The sequence below is a fragment of the Cheilinus undulatus genome, linkage group 5 (genome assembly GCF_018320785.1).
Source record: "Cheilinus undulatus linkage group 5, ASM1832078v1, whole genome shotgun sequence".
Lineage (NCBI taxonomy): Eukaryota > Metazoa > Chordata > Actinopteri > Labriformes > Labridae > Cheilinus > Cheilinus undulatus.
This window is the reverse complement of record NC_054869.1, coordinates 25,937,381-25,963,586: the sequence shown is the minus strand read 5'-3', so window position 1 is coordinate 25,963,586 and position 26,206 is coordinate 25,937,381. Positions and strand designations below refer to the sequence as shown.

The 26,206-nt window shown below is 36.9% G+C and overlaps 2 protein-coding genes across 6 annotated transcripts in view; both read left to right on the top strand.

Moving 5' to 3' along the window:
- The window catches only part of LOC121509692 (phospholipid-transporting ATPase ID-like), a 60,571-nt gene extending 38,882 nt beyond the window's left edge, over positions 1–21,689 (top strand). For all 4 annotated transcript variants that reach the window (XM_041787276.1, XM_041787279.1, XM_041787275.1 and 1 more), the window contains 23 exons: positions 1,804–1,865; positions 3,593–3,665; positions 4,172–4,242; positions 4,478–4,560; positions 5,201–5,359; positions 6,164–6,252; positions 6,769–6,962; positions 7,105–7,313; positions 7,858–7,901; positions 8,136–8,301; positions 9,242–9,430; positions 9,605–9,720; positions 11,111–11,275; positions 11,376–11,487; positions 13,102–13,207; positions 13,661–13,802; positions 14,012–14,195; positions 14,887–15,110; positions 15,389–15,472; positions 15,784–16,029; positions 16,124–16,262; positions 17,299–17,429; positions 18,338–21,689. In XM_041787276.1, coding sequence (XP_041643210.1) covers positions 1,804–1,865; positions 3,593–3,665; positions 4,172–4,242; positions 4,478–4,560; positions 5,201–5,359; positions 6,164–6,252; positions 6,769–6,962; positions 7,105–7,313; positions 7,858–7,901; positions 8,136–8,301; positions 9,242–9,430; positions 9,605–9,720; positions 11,111–11,275; positions 11,376–11,487; positions 13,102–13,207; positions 13,661–13,802; positions 14,012–14,195; positions 14,887–15,110; positions 15,389–15,472; positions 15,784–16,029; positions 16,124–16,262; positions 17,299–17,429; positions 18,338–18,667 — 3,318 coding nt within the window. In that variant the 3' untranslated portion in view covers positions 18,668–21,689. The remainder of the gene's footprint in view (positions 1–1,803; positions 1,866–3,592; positions 3,666–4,171; positions 4,243–4,477; positions 4,561–5,200; positions 5,360–6,163; positions 6,253–6,768; positions 6,963–7,104; positions 7,314–7,857; positions 7,902–8,135; positions 8,302–9,241; positions 9,431–9,604; positions 9,721–11,110; positions 11,276–11,375; positions 11,488–13,101; positions 13,208–13,660; positions 13,803–14,011; positions 14,196–14,886; positions 15,111–15,388; positions 15,473–15,783; positions 16,030–16,123; positions 16,263–17,298; positions 17,430–18,337) is intronic.
- A 3,181-nt stretch (positions 21,690–24,870) lies between these two features.
- The window catches only part of dapk1 (death-associated protein kinase 1), a 94,737-nt gene continuing 93,401 nt past the window's right edge, over positions 24,871–26,206 (top strand). For both annotated transcript variants that reach the window (XM_041787041.1, XM_041787040.1), the window contains exon 1: positions 24,871–25,018. The gene's annotated coding sequence lies outside the window, so the exon portion shown is untranslated. The remainder of the gene's footprint in view (positions 25,019–26,206) is intronic.

Genomic DNA, 26,206 nt, shown 5'->3' with positions numbered 1-26,206 from the left:
GTATGGCAAGGTGGATGACCTTGCAAAACAAACGCTGAAATAACTGACGCCAGGGTGAGGAAAGCTGCTCCAAAAACATCCCGAAAACAACGTTAAAGTTACCACCTACCAAACTATGCAGAATGCACTAGATTTAGAGTATTTATCTTCTCTCGTATTTTAGTCTTTAATCACTAACTTAAAGTCCTATGATAAAAGATTTTTAGAAATGTAATTCTATCAAGAGCATGTTTCCTTTTTAATCAGATAGAGGGTTTAATTTGCCTTCTTTGGTTTATGTTAAAGATATGTCCTTATGCTGTTTTAGATTTAAAAAGGGATCAGTTTAGTTAAATATTATAATTAATTTTACAAAATGCATAGTTCACTTTTTGCACCAGGGACAAGGCCATCTATAAGGGGGGAAAGCTTTCTTGGGCCCAGTCAAATATGGAAGAGAGGAAAATCATGGCCCATTTTAAAGTAATTCTGTGATAACCATATTTAATCTTTAACCTAAAAAATAACCACTCTTATCAAAGAAAAAAAACTAATTTTATTTATTAACGCTGTAGTACAATATAGCCTTTTTAAAAGCATAAACCCCTTTTCTTATAACAGATTTGCCTTTTTTGCTAAGGCTTACAATGTTAGTGGGCACACTGACAAAACCTTTGAAAAAGTAATGTGAGACTTCATAGATAAGCCATGACGAGAACAAACATTAGGAGGCCAGTAACTAATAACTGAAATAAATGATTGCAAAAAGAGACATAAAAGTGATAATTGATAAAAATGGGTTAAAAGTGGCAAAAATTGGCAGAAAAATGTGGTTAAAAAAAAAGTGGTTACAACGTGGCAAAAATTGGATAAAGTGTCAACAAGGGTTCATGGAAGTAAAAATTGGATCCTAGGGGCAAAAATGAATTAAGAAAGGAAAAAAGGGTCGACAACAGGTGAAAAGATTGTGGAAAGCATTTAAAAAGTAGGAAAATGGTTAAACAGGTGTCAAAAACTAGCAAAAATAGGTGAAAAGTGGCAGCAATAGGTTACAGAGGAAAAATTGGTAACATTGCAAAATGTGAGACTTAAGTTGTGAAAACGGGTTAGAGAGTAGTGAAAATAAGTGGAGGGTTGCAAAAGTTGCAAAAATAAAAAGTGGGTGGAGACAGTGGTGAAAAGGGCTCAAATGGTACAATAAGTAATTTGACCATTATAAGCAAATAATAGTTTGACACATTAGGTTCCAAAATGATGTAAAAGTTAGCTTGGACAATAGCACTAATGCTATTTGATTGACGTCATGTAAGGATGTTATGTAGACAAACTCTGACAAATAGAAATGACCACATCACTCCGCCTCTTTTTCTGCACTGCAGAAATAAACAGACTACAGCAAAGAACAGTAATGATTTAATTTTAGTGTGGGGGGAAGTTTCCTTTTTGATAGTGCAGTTCCAGCTACCCTCTTCTATTAATACCTCAGTAATTCTGTGAAAACTTCTGACACAGATGTTAGTTTGTGACGTCTTTGCTTACGAGAAATTTTGTCAAAGAAAAAAGTGGTTCAGTAGAGTTTCTTTTTCTATTTTTAGGTTATTCTTGGGCCTTTTTACCTTTATTTGAAAGGGCAGTGGAAGAGAGACAAGAAATATGGTCCATGACTGTAGCCTCTTTATTCAAATTTTAAAACTTTATTTGTCCCCAGGGGGCAAATAAAACGCATATATGGATGCCTGATTTACTAACTGAACCATACTGTTGCTCTATTCTGTTTTCTTTTTTAACTTGTAGATCTTTCTTTCTTGTGTGTGTCTTTTCCAGAATCGCCACAGAAGTGACAATCAAGTCAACAACAGAAAAGTTGAAGTACTTATTGACAGAAAGTAAGTTAATGCGCTATGAACCATGAGAAATACACCATATTTCCATTTGTATTTAGTTATAATGATGACCACTTTAGTGTATTTGTAGAGCACTCTTTTTTGTACAAATAGGTGTTTCTCAGGGAACTTTTTTGGGACCCTGAAACTTTTGCCTTCTGCATTTCTGCAACATTGCTATAACAAAGCTCTGTTGTCATTACAGCTTAAGAAATTCATGTTGAGTCCAGAATAGCATAATAGTGGTGTCCCTTTTTGTTAATTCATATTGCACTGCAGCGTTGCATAAGCATGAAAGAGTATAGCACAGCAGGAGCACTACATATACACAGTGACACAGCACTCTCCTGCTCTCTGCTGGCTCTGCAAATCCTGTCTTGTCTCTCTAACACCTCTGTTACCACCCTCGAAGCTGTTACATTTACAGTATGGTATAGCTTTTCACCCTTCTTTACACTTCCATGCATGCATACTGAAGAAGAAACCTTACAGAGGTTTAACTATAACACCTTGATCCAACCGTGTGAATATGCCATTTGTTGCAAAGAAGCCCAGAAAAAGATCAGTCTTAGCCGTAAAATCTGATTTATTTAGTTTTAAGGGTGAAATAAAGCCATTTAGAAACCAAACATGCCTCAAATATTTGGAATAGCAGACATCAGATCAACAGGAAACAAAACAAGTGTTACCCACCATCCTGCAGCTGCTTCCTGTGGCTGTACTGGAGGGTTTTGGTTTATATTGCATGCAAGTAATACACTGATAGGTTAGATAGAGGAATGTGCTCTAAATATGTACAAGGAAGATTTGCAGTAGTGTTGTTTACTAAAAGAGGAAATCAGAGGTAAGAGTTGGCTTGAAGCGTGCATTTTCATTGCATACAATACTGAATCAAACCATCTTTTTTTCTTTTGTTATAGATAAATATGGAATAATTCAATATGTTAATCTTTAGTCTATCTTTATCTATCTTTACCCCCTATTTACAAATAGATAACTCTGGCAGGGGGTTCTAATAACTGAGATGAAAATGTAAAAAACAAAACTCAAAAACGTATGCTGTTTGACAAGAATTAATTCACTTATGGATGAAACAACTTGAGCAAATAATATACTGGATCTTATCAATTAAATGTTAAAAGATATTATATATATTAAAATATACCTGTTCTAAAAGTGGCACTGGTTTAGAGAAATCAAGATTAGATGAAAATTAAAATATCCTGGAAAAAGATAATAACTTGTTCCAAAATTATTATTCATTTACAAACTGAAAAAGACTTTAAGTCTTCTATGATTATGAGGGCTTATTTTTCATACTATTCATTATCAGAGTAGCTCCTGGTCATAGAGCGCTTGAAAAAGGTCAAGTCAACCATGGCAGCAGTGTGCATCTTAGACACAAGCTTGGACTAAAACATGAAATGGAAAATCCCTCAAAACATCAAAAACTTTCATTTCAGGATGCTTTTAAAAGCTCTTTGTTATTGTCAGACAGACGATACAGGAAACTGTCAGGAAAACGCCGTGAAGGACAGTTACTAATAATAGGATGACCTCACTGTCCAGAGCTTATTTCTGCTCCCTCATACAGTTTTTTCCTGACAATCCTCAAATAACACAGAAAATAATACCGCTCTCTGAACTCTACATTACACACACCAACAAAAATACACACACATATACACACAGTCCAAACATCCACTTTAGAGCCTGTTTCCTGTTCTCAGACTGCACAGCGAGAAATGGATGGACGTCCAGGTGGGAGACATCATCAAACTGGAAAACAATCAGTTTGTTACTGTAAGTTAACTGTTGAAAACATATGCATCTCTCATTTTACTCTTCTCCCTACTTCCTACCACACTTTATTTCTATTTACATTTCTTGAATGATATTTTTGCTGCATTTTTGCCCAATTGGTCATTGTTGGCTATTAAATTGATTGATTTGTTGCCCTGCATTTATTTTTGAAACCTGTCTTCTCTCAATACTTTTTAAATAAAGTTATATTTTCTAATCTTTTTAATGCATGAGTGCAAAGAAAATAAAAAGGGTTGTGGACTTGATAAAGATCTGTAGAGACTGGCTACCTGTTTACTATTCTAGGGAGTTTGCAACATTAGGAAACAAAGAAAGCTGTCGCCACATACAAATATCTTATGTGGTTTAAGTTATAGAAAACTTATGCAGGAACTATTTTTATCTTGAATTAATATTAGATTGTTTGGGTGTAGTTGGCATATGCTCCTGCAAATGTGTATTTATTATTCAGAGTAATATGGGTTTTTTTGATGCTGTATTTTCAGGCCGACCTCCTGTTGCTTTCCAGCAGTGAACCACTTAACCTGGTGTACATTGAGACAGCAGAACTGGATGGGTTAGTCTAAATATTTTTGTCTCATGTGATGTGAACTAATTTTACATACCCATAGATCATGTAAAAAGTATTTTATTCTCTGTTTCTTCCTCTTCTTTATTTCCTGTTTTCTTACCATGTATCGCTTCTTATCATGGTATTTCACATATTGCTTGTCTCTTTCCCCATCTCTTTTTTTCTATTTGTATTTGTTTTTTGAATTATTTTATGGTGCTCCTGTCCTCCTGTCCCACAGAGAGACTAACCTGAAGGTCAGGCAGGCCCTTCCTGTGACAGGAGACCTGGGAGATGATATTGAAAAACTGGCAGACTTTAATGGTAAGACTACTGAACTACAAGACAACAATATGCTGCTTAAATAGCATGTAAAATCAAAAGTGGTGTATTAGATACTGTTTTCTCAAATGTTTAACCTTTTTTAGAGGTGAAAAATGAAGAGTTGTATATTTGTTACAGCATACTGGCTTCTCAGGTATTCTAAGTGTTTTTTCTGCATCTATTCTGAGCATTTTTTGGTTGGAGTCTGATCAGGTACAGTATCACAGCATGGATTAGTGACCTGTCTGTGCAGTTAAAATCCGAATTAATGCGATTGATTCAGACCTCACGGAAAATAATAGGAGGTAGAAATCATACATCCCTGCAGACTATTTTTGAATAGGCAGCTCTCAGGCTGGCCAATGAGATTGTAAATGATGAATCTCATGTTTTACATCTAAAGTATGAACTGCTGCCCTCTGGTAAGAGCTTCAGAGGTTCTGGATGTAGACTGAACAGGCTGTTTTAAGGGGGCTGACTGTTTTTTATACTCGGTGTCTTATGTTAAGGTGTTGATATGTTACATGTATGCAGTTGAATGTTGTTTTATGGCTTCAGAATGGGTGAAGAGCCCAAGGTACATTTCTCACTCTGGGACAGTAAATTGTATCTTATCCGTGTCCTCTCTGTCTTGCTTAAGGTGAGGTGCGATGTGAACCCCCCAACAACCGCCTCGACCGCTTCACAGGAACACTAACCTTTGCTGGTCAGAAATACCCACTGGACAATGAGAAGATCCTGCTGAGAGGCTGCACCCTAAGGAACACTGAGTGGTGTTTTGGACTGGTGCTGTTTGGAGGTGAGACAGAGTTTTCCTAAAATTACATCACTGATAAAAAAAAAATAAAATAAAAATGACACTATTGAAAGAGGCGTTTGCCTTTGCTTGGAGCTGGACTGGTAATCTGTTGTTGTTATGATCACAACTCTTATAGCAGGGCAGAGGCTAATTGGTTGTTTTCTGCATAATGTATGTTAGCTGGACCAATCACATCTCCTACATGATCATCTACACCCCTAAACAATCTGTTTACTCCTGTTAAAGGTTTGCATATGAGGCAAACATCACTGTGGGAGTCAAAAACTTTTGATATCAAGATTCTCCAAATCCTCTTCCATACTCACCTCTGACCAAAGAAAGTCACAGCTCTGTGAAAGAGCACCTATGGCATTTACTCCTCAGCTTGGAAATAGTTTGAGTGAATATTGTGGTAGAAATTTTTAAGTGTTGTAGAAATATTAAAGGGAAGCACAGGGGTTGTGTACAGTTATGACATACTTGACTGGTTGTAACGGGTCAGTTTTCTTCCCAGTCTAGTGCTGGAAAGTACCTTAGATAGAGTAGGATATAGGGGAGAGTGAGTGTGGAACAGTATGTACGATAGGAGCCTTAGAGGACTGATGCCTCTGTATGTGGAGCCTAGTTTAACCACTAGGCCACAAAGCACAATGGAAACTGTCAGTCTTAACTTGTATTTTTAATCAGACATGGCAACAAAAAGAGAAAAACACAGAGAGAACAGAGAGATTGAATTGTAATGTCTTAATAACATTTAAAATGAACATTCGTACAGCTCTTGCTTTTTCTGTTTCTTTCCTGCAGGTCCAGAGACCAAGCTGATGCAGAACTGTGGGAAGAGCACATTCAAGAGGACCAGCGTAGACCGTCTGATGAACATACTTGTCCTTTTTGTGAGTCTGCAAATTACACTCTTGTAATCTGATCTCAAAATGGCCAAAATGAAATTATGATGTCACTACATTAATTAAGAGGTCCATTTTTAGTCCATCAAATGATTGGGTTATCAATGTCCTGTTCAGTGACATCAAGTTTAACCCATTAAACTCTGATGTATAAATGATCAGCTGCTGCCTTCACTTGTAATTTTTGCTCACTGTGGCATAATTTCTTGGACATCGAATGCTTTTCATTGCAAGAACGTCAGTTACTTTATACAAAAGGTAAATAATTCAACCAAAATCATAAATAAAATATTGTATTCTTTAAAAATTATTAAATGAAAGTGATGTTTTAAACTAGATATTGCCAACTACGCAAGACATGTTGATAATAAAACATAGGAAACAAGAAGAAAACAGTGCACCAAAACTTACATTAAATATGCTGTTTTGTGATCTTGTTATTATAGATTTAGGATCTAATGTCAGAAATGATTGCGCTGATTTGCTGTCTTTCCTTCTGTACAGATTTTTGGTTTCTTGGCCGTCATGTGTACGATCCTGGCAATAGGAAACTTATTCTGGGAGAGGAACGAAGGCTCACAGTTCACAGCCTTTCTGTCCGGACAAAATGACAACAGTGCTGCTTTTTCAGCCTTCCTCACCTTCTGGTCCTACGTCATCATCCTCAATACTGTGGTGCCCATCTCCCTCTATGTTAGGTAACACTGTACAGTACAAACCACATCTCAGGTGTTACTTTAGATTTAAACAGAGCTTGAATAGCATCCAGAGAGAATAGTACAGACAGAATGAAGGCGGTCTTGTCTATTCCTCAAACCGTGTATCTACGTCTTTCTGCAGTGTGGAGATCATTCGACTGGGGAACAGCTTCTACATCGACTGGGATAGAAAGATGTACTATGCACGTAATGACACCCCTGCTGAGGCTCGAACCACTACACTGAATGAAGAGCTCGGCCAAATCAAATATGTCTTTAGCGACAAAACCGGGACACTAACACAGAATATCATGGTGTTCAACAAGTGCTCCATCAATGGCAAATCTTATGGTAAGCTTTAAAACACTACCTGCTGCTCTGAAGCTGTTTGCAAGTTGGGAGTGTCAAATAAAATCACAGTTTTTATTTCTAATAAGTAACACTTAATTGCACATTTTTTTTTTAAAGTGAGCTAGACAAGGGAAACTAGACCTCATCATTGACTGAAGCTCTGTATTGATGGGATTGAGTGCTTATTTAATGCATGCCTTAATTCATTCATTCATTTATGAATGCTACAATGTTTAAAGATTGATGTTAAATGTACTAGATCTCCTGCTTAAGATTGATATGATAGAAGTTAGACCTTCAGAGTCAGAACTACCTGTAGTCTCCAGCAAAAACAGACCATTCAGCATTGAGTATCTAACAAAGCCATGCACTAAGAAACATGTGAATTACTTAATGAAGAGAAACATATCCTGAAACATGCATCTACATCAGTCTTTCGATGGCAGTATTTGTTTTTTTGAGTATAAATCCATTGTCGTTTTGCCCTTAGAAATATAAACAGAACCACAAATATACATTTCAACTATTCTCTTTCTCTTTTCAGGGGATGTTTATGACTACACTGGCCAAAGACTGGAAATTACAGAGGTGAGTAGGTGAATTTGGAGGTTATCACACGTACATGGCAGTTTGTGTTATCTAGTAGTGTGGTTTTAGTGTGGTTTTTACTCTACATTTTCCTCATCTGCTGAACTTTATCAATTCTCATCTCTTGAATTGATAACACAACAAATACATAGTTGTTGAAAAATTAGCTGGAGCCTTGTTACAAATTTTTATGTTTTAAAAAATAAAACAGATTCCCTTGTTGTCTCCTATTAGGATACAGAGACGGTGGACTTCTCCTTCAACCCGCTGGCTGACCCTCGCTTCATGTTTCACGACCACGCCCTGGTGGAGGCAGTGAAGCTGGAGAACCCCGAGGTCCACGCCTTCTTCAGACTGCTGGCCCTCTGTCACACCGTCATGGCTGAGGAGAAGAAAGAAGGTGAGGAGCCTCGAGGTGTCTATGTTTGAGCAGGTGAAAGAAACCTTTATCAGTGATTTAAAAAGTAAGCCTTTTATTGAATGTAGAAGATAATTTTACCCATAAAGGTCAATCTCAATGTCTTTACAGTAAAACATAAATCACAATGATTCTCCTTCATGCCAAAACCTGCAGTTCCTGAAATGGCTAAATGAGGCTAATTCCAAAGAGAGTTCATTTTCATAAAGACTACCGTTAAGATGCCAGACTTTAGAGAAAGAACAAGTTTACAGCTTGGTAAAATCACTTTAATCATAGCTACAGTAATTTATTGAGTCAAGAAAATTTCATTAATCCACATGACATCTGTTCTTCTCTGCTGTCACACTCATGTACATGAAGTTCTTTTAGTACTTCTTTTATGCTGCTTTGTTTTAGGCTTGAAAATAGAAATGAAAGGAATCTGAGAAACTGCGTAAATTCAAAAAGCTTCTGTTTTTTAAGTCAAAGACAGTAGGCTGTGAAAATCAGGTGAGAAGGCCACATTTCCCTGTATAATAGAGGTAAGTTAAGTAACAGAAGTATATTAAAAAAAACAATAGCATTATTGAAAGTGGTGTTGGCAGTTTAAGCACAAGTTATAACTGGACAAAATGCTAAACTGGAGGCTTCCATCCAGTATTCAATAAAACCATGCAAAATATAATGTTCAAGACTAAGCTGAAAAAGGAACACACCATTTTGTAATGGTTTGTCACTGCAACTGTATTTCAGATACCAATTCACCAGTCAACCCATGGGGGATATCATGATCGCTAGGTCCACTTCTTACATATTGTCTATGATTTTTTTTATTCTGCACTCAAGAAGCACTTGGCTGTAAATAACTAAACTTGAAGGACTGACAGACAGAACAGTATTTGTTCTTCATCCAGTAACAAGAGTGTTTTTTCTCCTTCAGGTGAGATTTACTACCAGGCCCAGTCTCCAGATGAAGGAGCTTTGGTCACAGCAGCTAGAAACTTTGGATTTGTCTTCCGCTCACGTACACCAGACAGTGTTTCAATTGTGGAAATGGGGGAACAGTGCAGCTACGAACTCCTCGCCATCCTGGATTTCAACAACGTTCGCAAGAGGATGTCTGTAATAGGTACACGATCTCATTGTTGGGGAAGAAGTGTTCTACATGGTGTGTTTTAGAAAGTGAACTGCTGTCTCAAACCAACCAAACTGTATGCAGATTCTTCTTTTTTCCCTTAACTTTCCATGTCTTGAGTATCACATTTTTTATTCTTATTTATCTTTATTCTGTGTGTGTGATCAGTTCGGAGTGCGGAGGGGAAGCTGTCTCTCTACTGTAAAGGTGCAGACACTATCGTCTATGAGCGGCTGCATCAGTCCTGCAGCAAGCTGATGGAAGTCACCACTGAGCATCTTAATGTGAGTATTATCTGTGTTGTGCATGTGTGTATGTGATTTAAATATGTGTACAGAGGAATATCTTCATGAGATTTGACTCTCTAAATCCTTCTGATGCACATTTGTCTCTCACATAATCACACCATCTATGTAATTGTGGATGTAAAGTTTGTTCATCTACAGAGTGTCCCAGCTCACTGGTTGATTACAACGCATAAATCTTTCAAGATCAGGAGACAAATAATCAGGTTTGTCTTTGAGGAGATGTGAGGAACTATCTTTTTGGGTTGTCTTTTGCACTCACAAGTGGACATAAAGGAAATAGCATTTTATTTCTTTGTAATTATTGAAAGACAAACACATCTGCTTTAAATTCTGATTTTCTTTGAAAACTTCTATTAGGAGAGTGCTTAGCTAGTTTATGTTTTTACCTGCTCCAGAAGATCAGTTACTCTAATATGACAACAGATTGAATACTTTCCATATACCAAGTAGTTTAGAAAAAAAAAAATAGATATGGCTTTCTTGAAACTGTATATTTGTTCCCAAGTATTGTGCTTCTTTTCCTCTGAACTGGCTAAAGTACAAATAACTGTAAAATTATCCAGGGAAATGTAAAGAAATTCTCTTTAATCAGCTATGCTTTGTTTCAAGTGGACATGGAGAGAAAGGCATAAAAAATAACTTTAAAGACATAGTTTATCTAAGGAGGCTTCTACATGGAGACTTCAGAATTATATTAAAACAATTCCATTACCTGTAAAAATCCCAGTTACATCGCCAAAGAGGCTAAGTAACATCCTAAGAGCTGGGTTCTGTATTTTTCCCCTGATTTTACCTCAACTTAAGACTGTTTTTATTTGTAGGGTGCCAAAATTGCCCTGAACCAAATGTATCTACGTCATATGTGTTTTTGCAGTAGAATTATGTATATTTGGATCAGCTTGTAATTAACTGCATCTCTAAGTCTCATATAAAGACAGAAATATCAACCAATGTAAAAGTATATCTCACAGTGAAGTTTTTAATACGTTCCAGTCAATGGCAGGGCTCTATCATAAAGAGGGGTCAGCTATATCGAGCTAAACAGACTTTTCTAAACCGTCTGCGTTAATGTTATACCTCTCCTCTCTCCTTCTCTGAATTCTTAAATGCATTTCATCCTCTTGTTTTAGTTCAATGCCAGTGTCTTATATTGTAGAGACATCAGACGATAATTATCTCTTGTTTGCCTGTTTGTCCTTTCCTTACTTACATTGCTGAATTTTCTGAGTACATGAGTTTACTTGTGATCTTGTCTTTAGATACGTCTGGCTTACGGGTGTATTTGCTCTTCCAGGATTTGTATATGTTCACATGTATCTATATCTGTAGGGTCAATCCATTTAAGTATGTAAATGCTGATCTGCAGGAGTTTGCAGGGGAGGGCCTGAGGACTCTGGCGCTGGCATACAAAGATCTGGATGAAGAGTATTTCAACCAGTGGAAACAGCGCCACCATGAGGCCAGCACCACACTGGACAACAGAGAGGGGAAACTGGATGAGCTGTATGAGGAGATCGAAAAGGATCTGCTGGTAGGACAAGAAGACTTATATTGTAAAACCTGAAGACATTATCCATTTGAGATTTTGACAAATACACATCATGTAAATGTGTGATTGTATGTTTGTGCAGCTGCTTGGAGCAACAGCCATAGAAGACAAACTACAAGATGGAGTCCCACAGACGATTGAGCAGCTGGCTAAAGCTGACATCAAAGTCTGGGTTCTGACTGGTGACAAGCAAGGTATCTAACTTCAAATACTGTTACAATTTTATATGAACTATTCTTTTAACAGAGAGTTTTTTAGGCTGATCTTCACTGAGAAACAGGTGTGAGGATGTTTTATCAAGTCCTAAAGTTCAGCCTTTACATAAAATCAAAGATGAAAATCATTCTCAGTAAAAATGTAACATTAACACTGCTTTAAGCTGAGGTCAGACTGCAAAATCTTTTTGTCCATTATCATGGCCGTTGTGTCAGATTAGGTGATCACTGAGCCATTAATTTGTGCTGACTTGACAAAAAAACACGACACACAGTGGTAGCCAGGGCTGGGAAATTAATTGCAAATTAGATTTAATCGCAATATGGTCTGCTGCAATTTTCAAATTGCAGACAGTGCAGTATTTCCTTAACCTGAAATGTGCCAAAATACCTGTTTGATACATTTTTTTGCAGCAGAGCTTTTTTGTTCTACGCGTTATGCATACATTCAAGTGTCATTTTTTAGACTAGTTTGCAAAAATCCTGCTTTTCCTGTTCATGTACATGATTTTCCTAATCAAAACGAGAACAAAAAGAACTCTTTCCCTTCAGTTTAGTAATACATATCAACTTTGCTTTGCGAGCCAAACTTGCAATTAGATATTTCTCTTCAAAAAGTTCATCCCTAGGTTATTAATCTAATATTGTGCTGGTTATAATATATAATGATTTATTGCTTGTGTTTGCTGAACAATATGTAAGATGAGGAACCGAAAAAATACTCGCATATTAAATCACCATTGCAATATTGGGGGAAAAAAAACTCAATTAGATTATTTTCACAAATCGTTCAGCCCTAGTGGTAGCTAGACAATCATCACATCTAACTTGATGACACTGATAAGAAGAGTGACTGGTATAGCCATCACAGACTGTAAACAAACACTGTATTTTTTAATCTTTCCAAGTATCATGACTAATGAAACACTAGCTTGATGATAATGCTAACTGTGGTTACCACAGTTCTTTTTTCTTGATGTGTCCTGGTAGTTCCTATGACACTTCATAGAGCTAATACTCAACAGACTTTTCCTCTGTCTTATAGTTCCATCTCTCAGCACCAACTTCATCACTCTACTTTCAATTTACCCTTTAGTTTGTTTACATTTGTGACTCCGCATGCAGAGCGCTTTGTTCTCTCATTGGTCAATTTCACAGATTTGACGGAACCAATCATAGAAGGCAGAAAAGAAAAATAAAATTGGCTAGACTCTCCATCAGGAGGTAACTAGACATCCCATATATGGCTTTGATTGTCGTTCACTATTAAACACTACAGGGAAGAATAATCTATTTGAAACAAATATGCTGGATTAGGCTGTGATCATGTTCAAAACGTCTAAATTAAGTGACACACTATGATGATGCCTTACATTTGAATATATGCACTCTATACATTTCTGCAGGCTTGATCATGAAAGAACATGCACTTTTTAGATTTATTGTAGGGTCCATGAAGAAGGGTTTGGTTATAATTGCAGGAACATGTTGAAAAATTATTGTATTTTATTGTATAAAATTCATGACTTTATCATTGTTTTGATCTTTATGTCACCGGTTATTTTGCTCATACTAATGTTGACTATGTTGCAGAAACTGCAGAAAACATTGGGTACTCATGCAACCTGCTGCGTGAAGAGATGAACGAAGTCTTCATTGTCTCGGGCAACTCAACTGAAGATGTCAGACAGGAGCTGAGGTCAGAGACAGTCTTTAAAAACCTTCTTATAATACAAATAAGCCTGAGTTATTCAGTTTTAATTCTTTTTTTGCTATGTGAAGTTCAGCCATTGTTTTTGCAAGAACCCTTTTAAACATGCTCAAATGAAAGGAAAAAAAGATCAGAAAGATAACATCAAATATAGAAAAGGCATAAATATGATTGATAGATATCTTTATTTTGAACACATAATATGCCAACGTAAAACTCTTAAAGAAAAAAAGAACAAGAAAAGAAAAATGGACAATAACTTTCTTCTGCAAACATTTAAGCAAACAGGGATAGGAAAAAGTATAAACTTATTTAACCTGACCCCTTTAACAATGAATGTTGCTTAAAACATAAAAAACTACATTGTGAAAAAAGAAGAGAACTTACCTACAGGTGTTTATGTAATTCCCTCTTCATATTTTTTATTTTACTGGTGATCAGAAATGCACAGAACTCCATGAAACCAGTTGCAACAGAGGATTCAGTGTTTCTACCACAAGGCACTCTGGGTAATGGTCTGACAGTAATCTCAGATGAGGTGGCAAATGGAGAATATGGCCTGGTTATCAACGGACATAGTCTAGTAAGTCTGTCTTTTTTGATTTGTATTTCTGATAACTTAAACTGACTAAGAAAAGTGATATTTTTTATATAGAAAGAAACCTTTAAGAAATCCAAAGAAGCTACAGTTGAAACTGCAAATGCTGGCACTGTACAGTTAAGAAGTCATATTTCCAGCAGTTGTATAAGTCCTGCATTTCATCTCTTGTATTTCCACCATGTCTCCCTCAGGCCTACGCCCTGGAGCACAGCCTGGAGCTGGAGTTTCTAAAGACAGCATGCTTGTGTAAGGCAGTAATCTGCTGCAGAGTCACTCCTCTGCAGAAAGCTCAGGTGGTTGAGCTTGTCAAGAAGTACAAGAAGGCAGTCACACTGGCCATAGGAGATGGAGCCAATGATGTCAGCATGATCAAAGGTATCTTCAGCAGAACAGATAATGAGTGAAATATATTTTTCATCCTAAGAGGAAACACTGTACTCAGGGATGGAGAGAGACCTTACTGCAAAGCTCTCATGGGCTTCTGGTCTCTTTAAGCTTGTTTTTCCCTGTGTCAACTCTGAAAACTGATCAAATCTGGGATGATCAGCCAATGAATAGATTCCAGTGTTATTAAAAAATACATTGATTTTCTTCTACTTTGATAACTCTTAGGTTTTTTTTGTTTTTGTTTTCGTTTTTGTTTTTTTTTACAATATTTTATATCACTTTTGGTCACTTGAATATGAATTACTACCTTTTCATATTGAAAATACCCTTTAGATTTATTCATTGAAGGAAACAAGTTATTTGCATACCAAAAAAAGGAATACATTTTTAGCCCTAAGTTGGTGGCAGAAAAAGTTTACAACACAGGTTAAAACAGGGGAGGCAATTTTTTTCTCAGCAGTGCTTGATACCATGAAAATCTTAATTGAGATGGACTTTTGGACCAAGTTGAACACAGATCCTGTAAATCAATGGGATGTCTTTCTGAGCACATATTGATAGTCATACATCTCTCAAACTGACAGTTTTGCTGTCTAATAGCATTCAAAAGTTCCTTTAAACTCTTAAAAACAATAAGGGTATTTTCACATGTGTCCTTATTCTGTCTTTGTCCATCCAGCGGCTCATATTGGTGTGGGAATCTCAGGTCAGGAGGGCATGCAGGCGGTGCTGTCCAGCGATTACTCCTTTGCCCAATTTCGTTTTCTTCAACGCCTTCTGCTGGTGCACGGCCGCTGGTCCTACCTACGCATGTGCAAATTCCTGCGTTACTTCTTCTACAAGAACTTTACCTTCACCTTTGTTCACTTCTGGTACGCCTTCTTCTGTGGCTTCTCAGCACAGGTAAGAGTGAGAGCTGAGTTTACAATCCTAATTATATGACTTAACTGATATTTGCTTTTATTCTGGTGCTCAGTTGCACATTTTATTCATAGTAGTATGAATTAACCACTTAATTTATAGAAAAAAATATTATTTTTGCCCCTCAAAATCAAAGAATTATTGAAAAAAAATTTAAAGCAAAAAAGTTAATGTTAAAATCATTTAAGTATCTTTATTGTATTAAAGAAATAAAATGTTACAGTTTTATAAAGTTGTTTTACTTCTGACCTTCTTTTCAGACGGTGTATGATGAGTGGTTCATAACCCTCTACAATCTGATGTACACAGCACTACCCGTTCTAGGAATGAGTCTGTTTGATCAGGTAATGGTTGTTGCATGTAGACATACAATATGTGATTGTACCGAAGCATGATGAGCTGAAAGAACTGTTAGAAATTTCTTTTTTGATAGCTGTGCATTCAAAGAAAAGAGCTCATCTAAAGACTGTTTATAGACTACTCTTTTAAAACCAAAAGTTAAAGTTCTTCTTGCAACCGATCAAACTGCTTTTTTTGGTCTTTAAGAGGAATTCAGATATAGTGTGGTTCATTTTCTAGACATGGAGTCTATCTCAGTATTGTACCAGAGCTAACACACAGGAGCCTCATAACTTTGTCTCCCTCTGCTGGTCAGGATGTGAACGACGTGTGGAGTTTCCAGCATCCTCAGCTCTATGTTCCTGGTCAGCTCAACCTTTACTTCAGCAAGACAACTTTCTTCAAGTGTGCCCTCCACAGCTGCTACAGCTCCTTGGTGCTCTTCTTCATCCCCTATGCTGCCCTTTATGACACAGTGAGGGGAGACGGCAAGGACGTCGCAGACTACCAGTCCTTCGCCCTCCTCACTCAGACATGTCTACTGTTTGCTGTCACAATTCAGGTAAGGAGGACCTTTTTTCTTTCCTTTTTCTTTCCTTTTTTTGGCTTAAAAATAAAATCATATGTTTTAAATCTTGTCTTCTCTGTGTTTGTAGCTGGGGTTGGAGATGTCTTACTGGACAGCCGTTAACACTATCTTTGTGTTGGGCAGTCTGGCTATGTACTTTGCAGTCACATTCACCATGTACAGTAACGGCATGTTTCTCACATTGCCGGGAGCCTTCCCTTTTATAGGTGAGTGGTGACTGAATTAGCTTGTCAAACAAATACACCTAAATTTTGTGTAAATTTTCTCATTTCATTTGTGAATATTGCATGCATATCATGCATATCTGTTCCAAAGAAAAAACAAGCCTTATCCAGAGAAAAGGTGATGTTTTCAGCCAAATAATTAGTTATGTTACCAGCAAGATTCTGAATTAAGTTTAATGTTTCTTTTTTGCACAGGCAAAAATATTCAAATAATCTTGAGTGTGAAACTTCCTTGGATTACCAAAGTGTGCCAATTTTTTTTCCTTTTTTGACCAAGTAAACAGATCAGAGTTTGTCCAACAGGCCACATCTTCTCCCCAACAATAAACCTCTTCTTTGTATCAGCCGGTAGTTGTGCTAAATACCAGCAATAAATTTACTGGACACTACAGATAAACAACTGCTATTGGCATCAACTCATAACACATTTTTTATTTTTAAAAAGGCCTATATCAACTAATTCCAATGTTAAACCAGTGTATCTATGCATCCCAAATCCAAACCCTGTGCTATGTCTCGACATAAAAAAACAGATGCTTTTGAGAAGTTTGAGCTTGTTTTATCTAATTAATACAGCTCTAAAATATAGTATTTACCTCTTAGCGATTCAATTATCCTTGTGCAGTTGACATTTATTTTTTTTGTTTTTATTTTATTTTGTATTATAAAAGGTAATTGTTTAGGGCTCTGCAAGTCTTGTGGTTATGTCCACATGCCCATGAACAGAGGCTGGTGCCCTGAACCAGGCAGCCTAGGCTCAATTCTAGCCTCTGGCTTCTTTCTTCACATCATATCCCAGTCTAAATCTCTGCCTACTGTCCTACCTGAATAAAGGCATAAAGGCCCGAAAATAAAATGAAGGAAAAAGACAATTGTTATAAGCTGTCTTATATTTATTTTTCATGAGACCTCTGACCTTTGGACATACTTTTTTATTCACAGGCAATTTAACAGTCTTTAAAAAGAGATAATTGTGTGGTATAAATGTAAACATAATACTATTGTGTATTTTGTGCAGGAACTGCCCGAAATTCTCTGAACCAACCGAACGTTTGGCTGACAATCATCCTCACCTCCATCTTGTGTGTTCTTCCTGTGGTTACCTACCGCTTCCTGTTCATACAGCTCCGCCCCACCATCAATGACAAGGTGCAGTGTCAAAGATATCTTGTTTTCCTAACACATTACTGTGTTTGCTTGCTAAGATATGGTTACTTACTATTACTTAATATTCATAAATTGATTTAATAACTCAAACGCTTGCCCTTTCTAATATGTATTTCATTTTCAAGAAACATTTTCATTTTTAGCATTTAGTTGTACTGCAGATATCAAACTCAGGAATCATAAATCTGTCAGGTTGTATAAGAAAATATGTTGTTTTTTTTTACAAGAATTTGTTAATAACCACAGTAGGATTTTTTTCTTCAGAGTGAAAGTAACTCAGCAATAGTTGTCTGTACATCCATGGATTGACTGAACAGGATATTCTCAGAGCTTCTCTGACATTATTATAAAGGTGCCTCTTTGCTGAGTGTAATATAATGGCTAAAAGGTTCTGTGGTAAATTTGTAGCTTACAGCTCACTCCATAACTCCACGGGTGCACAATCTTTCCTTTTTACACATCCCAAGACAATCAGAATCTTACCCAAAAAAAAGAAGTGAAAGGAAAGCAATAATAGGAATGGAAAAACATGTATTTATCTTGGTTTATTATGAAATGAGATGTCCATTGAAATCTATTGAAAAACCTATATTTTTAGGCATTTTTGTGTATATGCATATGGTATTCAAACCCCTGACTCTGGAGATTTGAAGAAAATATTCCCCTCTTTGCATTCCCTAATTAAGTCTTTAATTTTTTTCTGTGTTTTTTCTGTTGCACTTTGAGAAAAATCTGCTGTGAAGTAGATCAAAGATAGGCATGTCAAACCTCTGTTAGTTCGTTTTTTGTCTTGTAGTTTCCCAAAAATACCAGATAAATCCCTGAAGTTGGACAGAAATTGTTCCTCCATCCAACTCTTTAACTTTCTCAATTTTTACCAAAACTCTCAGGTGATGTTTAAGGTGAGACAGGCCAAAGCCACTCCTCCCCCTCCACCTCGTCGCACCCGAATCCGCCGAACCAGCTCCCGCCGCTCTGGCTACGCCTTCTCGCATGCACAGGGCTACGGGGACCTGGTGACATCAGGTCGGTTCCTGAGGCGTCCTGCTATATCACGGTCCTCAGGATTCCCAAACATCGGCCGCACTACCACAGGCTTCAGTCCCATGGGGCGATCGGCGGGATACAGCCCAGCAGCACGGCCACAGAATACCAAAGTGCCAGATGTAGAGGTGACATCGCTGCAGATGTACAGGACTTTTGGAGATCCTGGTCTCTGATAGTAACATTGTGTTTGGAAAAGAAATAACACAGAAAACTGGACAGCTGTGTGCCGCTGACAGTTAAAGGTGCTCTTGTATGTCTCTTAAAAACTCAACCTGTCTCTCTGGAGAAGCCATGTCAAAGACTTTGGATGTTCATTGTCTCATCTGCCGAGTCCCCAAAGATGACGTCTGGACAAGAAATGACTTTTAACTCTAAGCACAAAGGGATTTAATCAAAGGGAACAAAAGAAAAGAGTGCAGCCACTTGTGTGTGGTATTTGAATCAATATTCTCTGATTGGGGGTCTTCATGTTGAACTTGAATCATGCAGAGCCAACACATGAGAGGTTTCTGATGGAAAAAAATAACTACAGTGATTTATTTTCCAATAGGAGCTTAACCAGAGGGACGGAGTGTCATCATGTTTACAGACAGATCAGGACTTCATTAACACTGGGAGTACAGATCCACTTTGTACAGAAGAAATAACCAGCAAAGCCTTTTTTACATGGGAATATTATAATTTATACTTTTAAGTGTTTTTTCAAAGCATTTTTTCACCTATCCTGAAAGCTGTACAATCAGTTAGCACTTTGGGAGAAAACTGAATGTCTGAAAGATTATGAATGTGTAAAACTTACCCTGAATGAATGCTAAACTTTCCAGTGGACGAAGGAGAGATATTTTTAAGAATCAGGAATCAGATTTGTTGATTTGTTTCTTTTCTTTTGTTTAATTACTGTTTTAAAGTATTTCATTTAACCTTAAACTAAATAAACAAGCATGGGGGAGCAGACCCTATTTGATTCATCCAGGGACATTTGTACCACTATGAAAGGAAAGGTTCTTGATACTTTGTACACAAGATTGTGGTAGTTTTTACATTGTTTTAGAAATAACTGAAAAAACAATCCTTTAAATAGGAACAACTTTCAGACTGTCAAGTTTAAAGGCCATCCTTCAAGAGCAACATAGGCAACAAGTGAGACTATAGCAATTACTAATCGTGGATTTAGCCCAAAAATGTCTAAATTACTTCCTTAGTTCAAATTTAGTCTCCCCCTTGGTTGCTTGTCTGCACGTGATGGAAATTGCAAAAAAAAAAAAGATTTAAAAAATAGGGCTTTTTGATCAGTTTTGCAAACACATTATCTACCGTAGGAAAATCAACCATATCTACCTGATTTTAGAGGTTTATCATACTTTATACACACTACAAAGCTAACCCCAATCAGAGGCATGTTTAGAGTCATGAACAACACATTTAGATGTGATCAAGACTTTAAACCCCATCCCCCAACCTTTTCTTTGGACTTTACATTTCAAACCTCATTCTAATTTGGATAAAATAAATGTATAGCAAAACATATTAAAATATACAATATGTATGTATTTGCTTAAGCAGCCAGCTTGCCATTGGTTTTGTAAAAAAAATCAATATTCTGTATTATTTCTGTGCTAATTTGCTGCCTGTTTTCACTCCAGTGATTAATCTGCTCTTGAAAATAAGACATGACATAAAAACATACACAGGCTGCTTTAATATGAAAGAAAAGGTAATTTCTGTTTGTGCAAAACATTACAAGAATGTTTAAATCTGGTGTAAATATTTGTTTTAATGCAACAGTGTTGATATTTTAATGTAATTCAAAGAAACAGGGTTCATATTTTTTGTTTCATTGCCCAAGGAGGACAGCTGCAGTGCTGCTCCTGTGGGTTTTTAGGTCACTTTAATTTATTACCTATGTTTGAAAAAAGTCCAAAATTGGTTCTATTTTTAAGTGTACAGTCAAAATGTGTCTCATTGGGCTTATATTTTTCTTTGTTTTCTTCTAAATCAATCATGATTTAGCTGCATTCATGTTTATGCAACTCGAGGTTCAAACACTCATTAGTTTTTCTTCTACAGGTAAATTAAACGGTTAAGACAGCTGATAGATGATTTGTATCAGTGCAAACACTTGACACCCCAATTTAACGTATCTCTAACAGTGGTGAACCAAAGATTATGTAAAGGATTTTTGTTTTTTTTGTTAAGTTGAATTTTTGCTGTCAAACACAGACATGTGCTGGATGATTCTGTCACGACACTTGACATACCACTTCTAACACAGTTAGTTTGAACTGAAAAGTCATCGTTATGGAGAAACTCAAATTTAATGATGCAAATGAAACATTAACTGTGTGCCTGTAAAACTTGCTGTCATTTTCATTGTGGTCATTTTCTTCAGAATCCACACTCAGAGTGAGGCTCAGATGTTGATTTGCTGTTTCATTGCTTGCTGTTTTTGTCTCACTGATCAGTACCTATGCTTTGTTTTATTTTATTACAGTTTGGAGTAATAATCTGCGTTTTGTGTCATTTGATCAAAGTTTAAACCAAATCAGCATAATTCTACAAAAGCATCTCCCAGCATTTATCAATCAAACACAGCACAGAAGCTGATAGCTAATTGTGACGATATGCAAGACCTGCACATATGGGTCATAAGTGCTGCATTTTATTTTATAAATGAGATGTAAAAATAAATGATCTCATGTTACAAATTCCAAGTTTTTTCCCCCCAGATATAAAGGAATGAGCCTTAAGATTGCATTAAGCTGAGCTTCAGAGGCATACACTCAGTCCACCAGTGTACTCTACATCTTTTCCATCATTTCTGTTGTCCCAAATTAATTTAAGCCATCATGCAAACTTGTGTTATTAATCGATATACTTTCATTTTATGTCAAGCCCTGAAGACTGAAATAGTTACAAACAGGGTCTTTGAAAAGTATCCACCCTCTTAGATATCATACCCTTATATTGATTTACAAATCCATCATGGTCAATAGAATTTGGCATTTTTGACAAAAAATGTACAAAAACCCCTCTTTAGTGTCAGTTCTAAAAGGTATAAAAAGATGTGATGTAAAATAGGTGACTGCATAAATGCAAATATTTACTCTGCAATTTTATTTTATTTTTCTTTGCACCTCTGTCAGGTTGCATGGGGCATGTACTGCCCTTTTCAAGTCCAGCTACAAATTCTCTCTAAATTCTCTTTAAACCATTTCTCTGTAGCTTTCACTGTATGCTTCAAATCATTGTCTTGCTGGAAATCTTCTCCCAAGCTGTAGTTCTGTTGCAGCCCTAATAACCTTGTCCTCCAGGATTTTCCTATATTTTGCAGCATTTATTTTACCCTCTGCCTATACAAGCCTTCCAGGGCCAGCTGCCGAGTAGCATCCCCACAGCATGATGCTGCCACCACCATGTTTCACAGGGGGGATTAATGTGTTCGATGTCTGTACAGTGATTGGTGTCCACCAAACAAAGCGTCGTGTGATGGCAAAAAAAGCACCATTTTGGTCTTATTGGACCAAAGAACTTTCTTCAACTTGGCCATGGAGTCTGCCTTCTAGCAAACTCTTGTTGAGATTTAAACAGAATTTTCCTCAACAGTGGCTTTCTCTTTGCCACTCTCCCATAAAGCTTTGACTGGTGAAGGACCCAGCCAACAGTTGTAGGCAGAGTCTCTCCCATCTTAGCGGCTGAAGCTTGTAACTCCTTCAGAGTAGTCATAGGTACCTTGGTGTCCTCTCTCACTAGTCTGCTTCTTACACAGTCACTCAGTTTGAGAAGACGGCCTGATTTAGGCAGACTTGCACTTGCCATATTGCGTGTTCTTTTGTCTTCACGGTATAATGGTAGCCAGGAATACTGATTGATCATTGACCAGACCTTCCAGACACAGGTGTCTTTATACTACTATCTCTTGAGACACATTCACTGCACTCAGCTAATCCCCATTTCACTAGTTATGAGACCACTAGCAGCAACTGGCTGAACCTCTGTTGAATTATATCAGTCACTTTAAAGAGGGTGACTATTTATGTAGTCAGTTATTTTACCTTACCTATTTTTAATTGTCATTACCTTGTTTTCAATTTGTTTTTTAGTTTTTTTTTTTGGTCAAAAAGCCAGTTGATATTGGCCATGATTGTTTTATAAAAGCAATAAAAGAGTAAAACATCTAAGAGAGTGAAAACTTTTGGTAGGCACTGTAAAGTTTTTTTTTTTTAAGTGCTCTTCTTGATATCCATAATTTTGTACTTTTATTGCAATAAAAAGATTTAAAAGATCAACATGTCATAATTTTTCTTTCAAGTTTTGATATTTTGTATTGTTTTAAGGAGGCACTCTTTCCAGTATTGGTTTAAAGTTATGGAATATTTGGTATTCCAACAATTTCACTTCTAGAGTGAAATAGTCAACAAGTCCTTCAAATCATTTTACAGAAAATCAATATTTTACTTTTCATTGTGTCTTTAGTGAAAATAATCAGAGCGTCATTTTGTCTAGTTGCTCTGATTGGCCCGTCATGAATTTGACAGAACATTCCTCCAATTACCTTCTGAGACTTTTTTGAAAAGTCTTCAACCCACAAAAACAGGGGACAGCACATTTACACACCCCAAAAACTAATCACTCCGCCAAAACACACAATTCCGTTGGGCATTTCAGTAGGCATCCCAGATAGTTGCAGTCAGCCCTATACTAGGATTTAACCTAGTCTTTTTAAACTATCTCCCCCTTTTAGAGGAAGCTACCATGACTAAAATCTCTTGAAAGCCTTCACTTTAGGTGGTTTGTGTCAATTTTGCTACTTTATTTTCATACTGCAAAATAATGTAGGTCAGCTTCTCTTTTAAAGAGGATGGTGATATTTTTCCATCTCTGAAAGCTCTGCGTGAATCTCACATTCACACCTCTCCAGCTCTGAGTACATTCAGTCCTCTAGACAAGCGAAAGGATTGGAGTTACAGTAATTATTCCATCTCAAGGAGAAAAGCTTCAACATGCAACATCTTAACAATTTGAATATCTTATTATTGCCAATCAGTGCCAGCCTTTCTAACTATCTAAATCAGCTCTATCCCCAGCCATGGTCCAAAAATCTGTCTTTACAGTCAGTGTGCCAAAAGACAAAAAGCAGAGCAAATCAGATTTGATGGCAACTCCATCTCACACTTCACCTTGACTGAGCATGCACAATACATATCAAAGCCATAATGAGTGTCAGACAGGGGCCCTAGTGCTCTTATTTGTAAAGTTTGTCTCAAAGTAAATCAACTGGGGTGAAATATGCCTCTTTGTCAGCACATGCTGAGAGAGGCTCTGGACCCCTACGGCCCTGGGAAGAAAAAGGCCAGATGGATAAATGGGCGAATGGTTTCTGAGTGAATCAGTTATTCTCACACCCTGAGATCTTCGAGGATTGTAGTGAGGATTTTTTTCTCATGAATACACACTTAAATTATAAGATTGCATTGCAGGGCAGAATGCAGCTAATGAACAGTACAGATCATACCATACTCTAAGAGCCAAAACAGTTCAATTATAACAGCAGAGGCAACTTCTCTTCCAATACAGGCAGTGATTAAACACAGTTTCAAATCATCATGTAAGTAAAAAAGACAATTTTATGTAAAAGAATTTGCTTTGGGCATATAATCTAACTAAAAAGAAAGTCCATTACATTCAAAAAGGTCCTACTGATTATTTTTCATTTGTTTGAAATCTTTAGTTTTTAAAAATACATTTAAAGAACATAATTGGCATATTAGCCACAATATAAACAACTTCACAACATTGTTGAAACAATAGTATTATCCAAAAAAGTGATTTGCCTTTAGTATCAGGCTATGACACTCACAGAGGAAATACTTTTAAATTTAATTTATGGATTTTCATTTCATCATGTTGACCAAATGAAAAATTGGCTTGGATTTGCCCATATACCGCAAATCATCTTTTTCTAAAACATTGGAAAGAATTTTAAAAAGCATTTCAATAAGCAAAAAACATTTAAACTCAAATTATACCAGATTAACTGTGATTAAACTAAAAAGTGAAAGCTTTGCTGCCCTCCTGCGAGCGAAACAGCTGCTCTAACTGACAGACAGTGATGATGCATTTACGGCATGCAAAAACATGGATTTTACTCTTTCCTTGGAAAATACGCTGTTTGGCTTTACGAAATATCTAAACAAACAACCAGTTATGATTCGTTGTGTTGAAACACAACTGCTCACTTTATCTGTAATTAATCGTTGTCTGGTGTAGTTGATGTGTTTTGTTTTTTTTGCACCTATGCGTGGGCTGTCTGTCTGGCTTTCACAACAGAACTGGTCTCACTCCATCGACTATTCTCAAATGTCCTACGAGCCTTGAATGTACCACTTGCCTTACATTGTTAACGCGGATTTCTCCCGTTCAAGCCAGCAGTATTTGTCTTCCGTGAGCCAAACCGGGGTCACAGGCTCCCACAAAACGCATGAAATCTCGGCTACATTTGGCAGCGGGGCACACACCGACAAACCGTAAGAGAGTTTATATTGTATTCTTTACATTTATCTTAGTTTTTGTATTAAAAATGTGCTGGAAACGCTCTGAAGAAAGCTAACCGTTAATGTTCACGATTCTGAATATTTCATTCTGCAGAGAGATACACAGGGGGCGAGTCGGGCTAATATTTTTGGAAAAAGGAGAACACGTTGGCTTTGAGCTGGTGCTTGCATGGGTGTGACTTCTTTTCAAGTTAAACTCGGATAAACACCTGTCCGTGTCCACCCAGGTCGTTTTATAAAGAAAGATAGGCTAACGATATGACCACTCAACAGTCAGACTGAAAGGAGGAGGAGTAGGCTAAAACCGAGCGTGTTTCCCATGGCTACACCAAGCTTTCACGAGGACTGTTTGCATTCCTAACCAGCCGGTGGTGACATTGTTGTGGGTATATTACTATTACCTCCGCATTTTGCCACTGTTTTGAAATGAAAACTCAAAGTCGTGCCGGGAATACAACAGAGACAGTGTGGATAGGAGTCGTGACGTCGACCTGGAGGTGCAGGTTCATTTTTCAGTCAGGTTTCCTTTTGTTGACCATAGTGATGTGGAGGTCCTGAACGAGTCGGCGAAAATGGCCAGCTCTCCTTTAAGACTGAGGCGAGCCTGTATATTGTGGTGGTTTATTTTTTTATTACAGAACACAGTTCATATAATTGATTTGTGAAATAAATGATTGATTCATCAAGGGTCTTACTGTGGCAGTGCGCAAACTCTGTTTCACTGGTGAAATGCAAAACATTTTGACATATTAGAAATATTCTTCTTTTAATGTATGAATTAGGCGAACCTCCTGCTTTTGCCCTTTTCAGACAGATCATTATTGCTGTTACTGATGGTGTACAATTTTAAACTGATAGAAGACCATATGACTTGAATAGATTGTATCAACTAAATTTATCTACTACACATTGTTTTAAACCCATTTTATTGAAATGCCTGTCTGTTGCTCCATAGACTGTATATTACAATGCACATAGCAACAGCTATAATATTTAGAGCTCCCTTTGCTTTCTGGTGCAGTAAACCCCACCTCCACAATGATAATAGGACATAGGCCAGACTAAACAGTTAAATACACATTAAATACAGTTTTGTCAAACCTGGATTCTGTAACACTGCTTGTTGTTATCATCAAGTTTTCATCTGGGGAGTATTTTTTA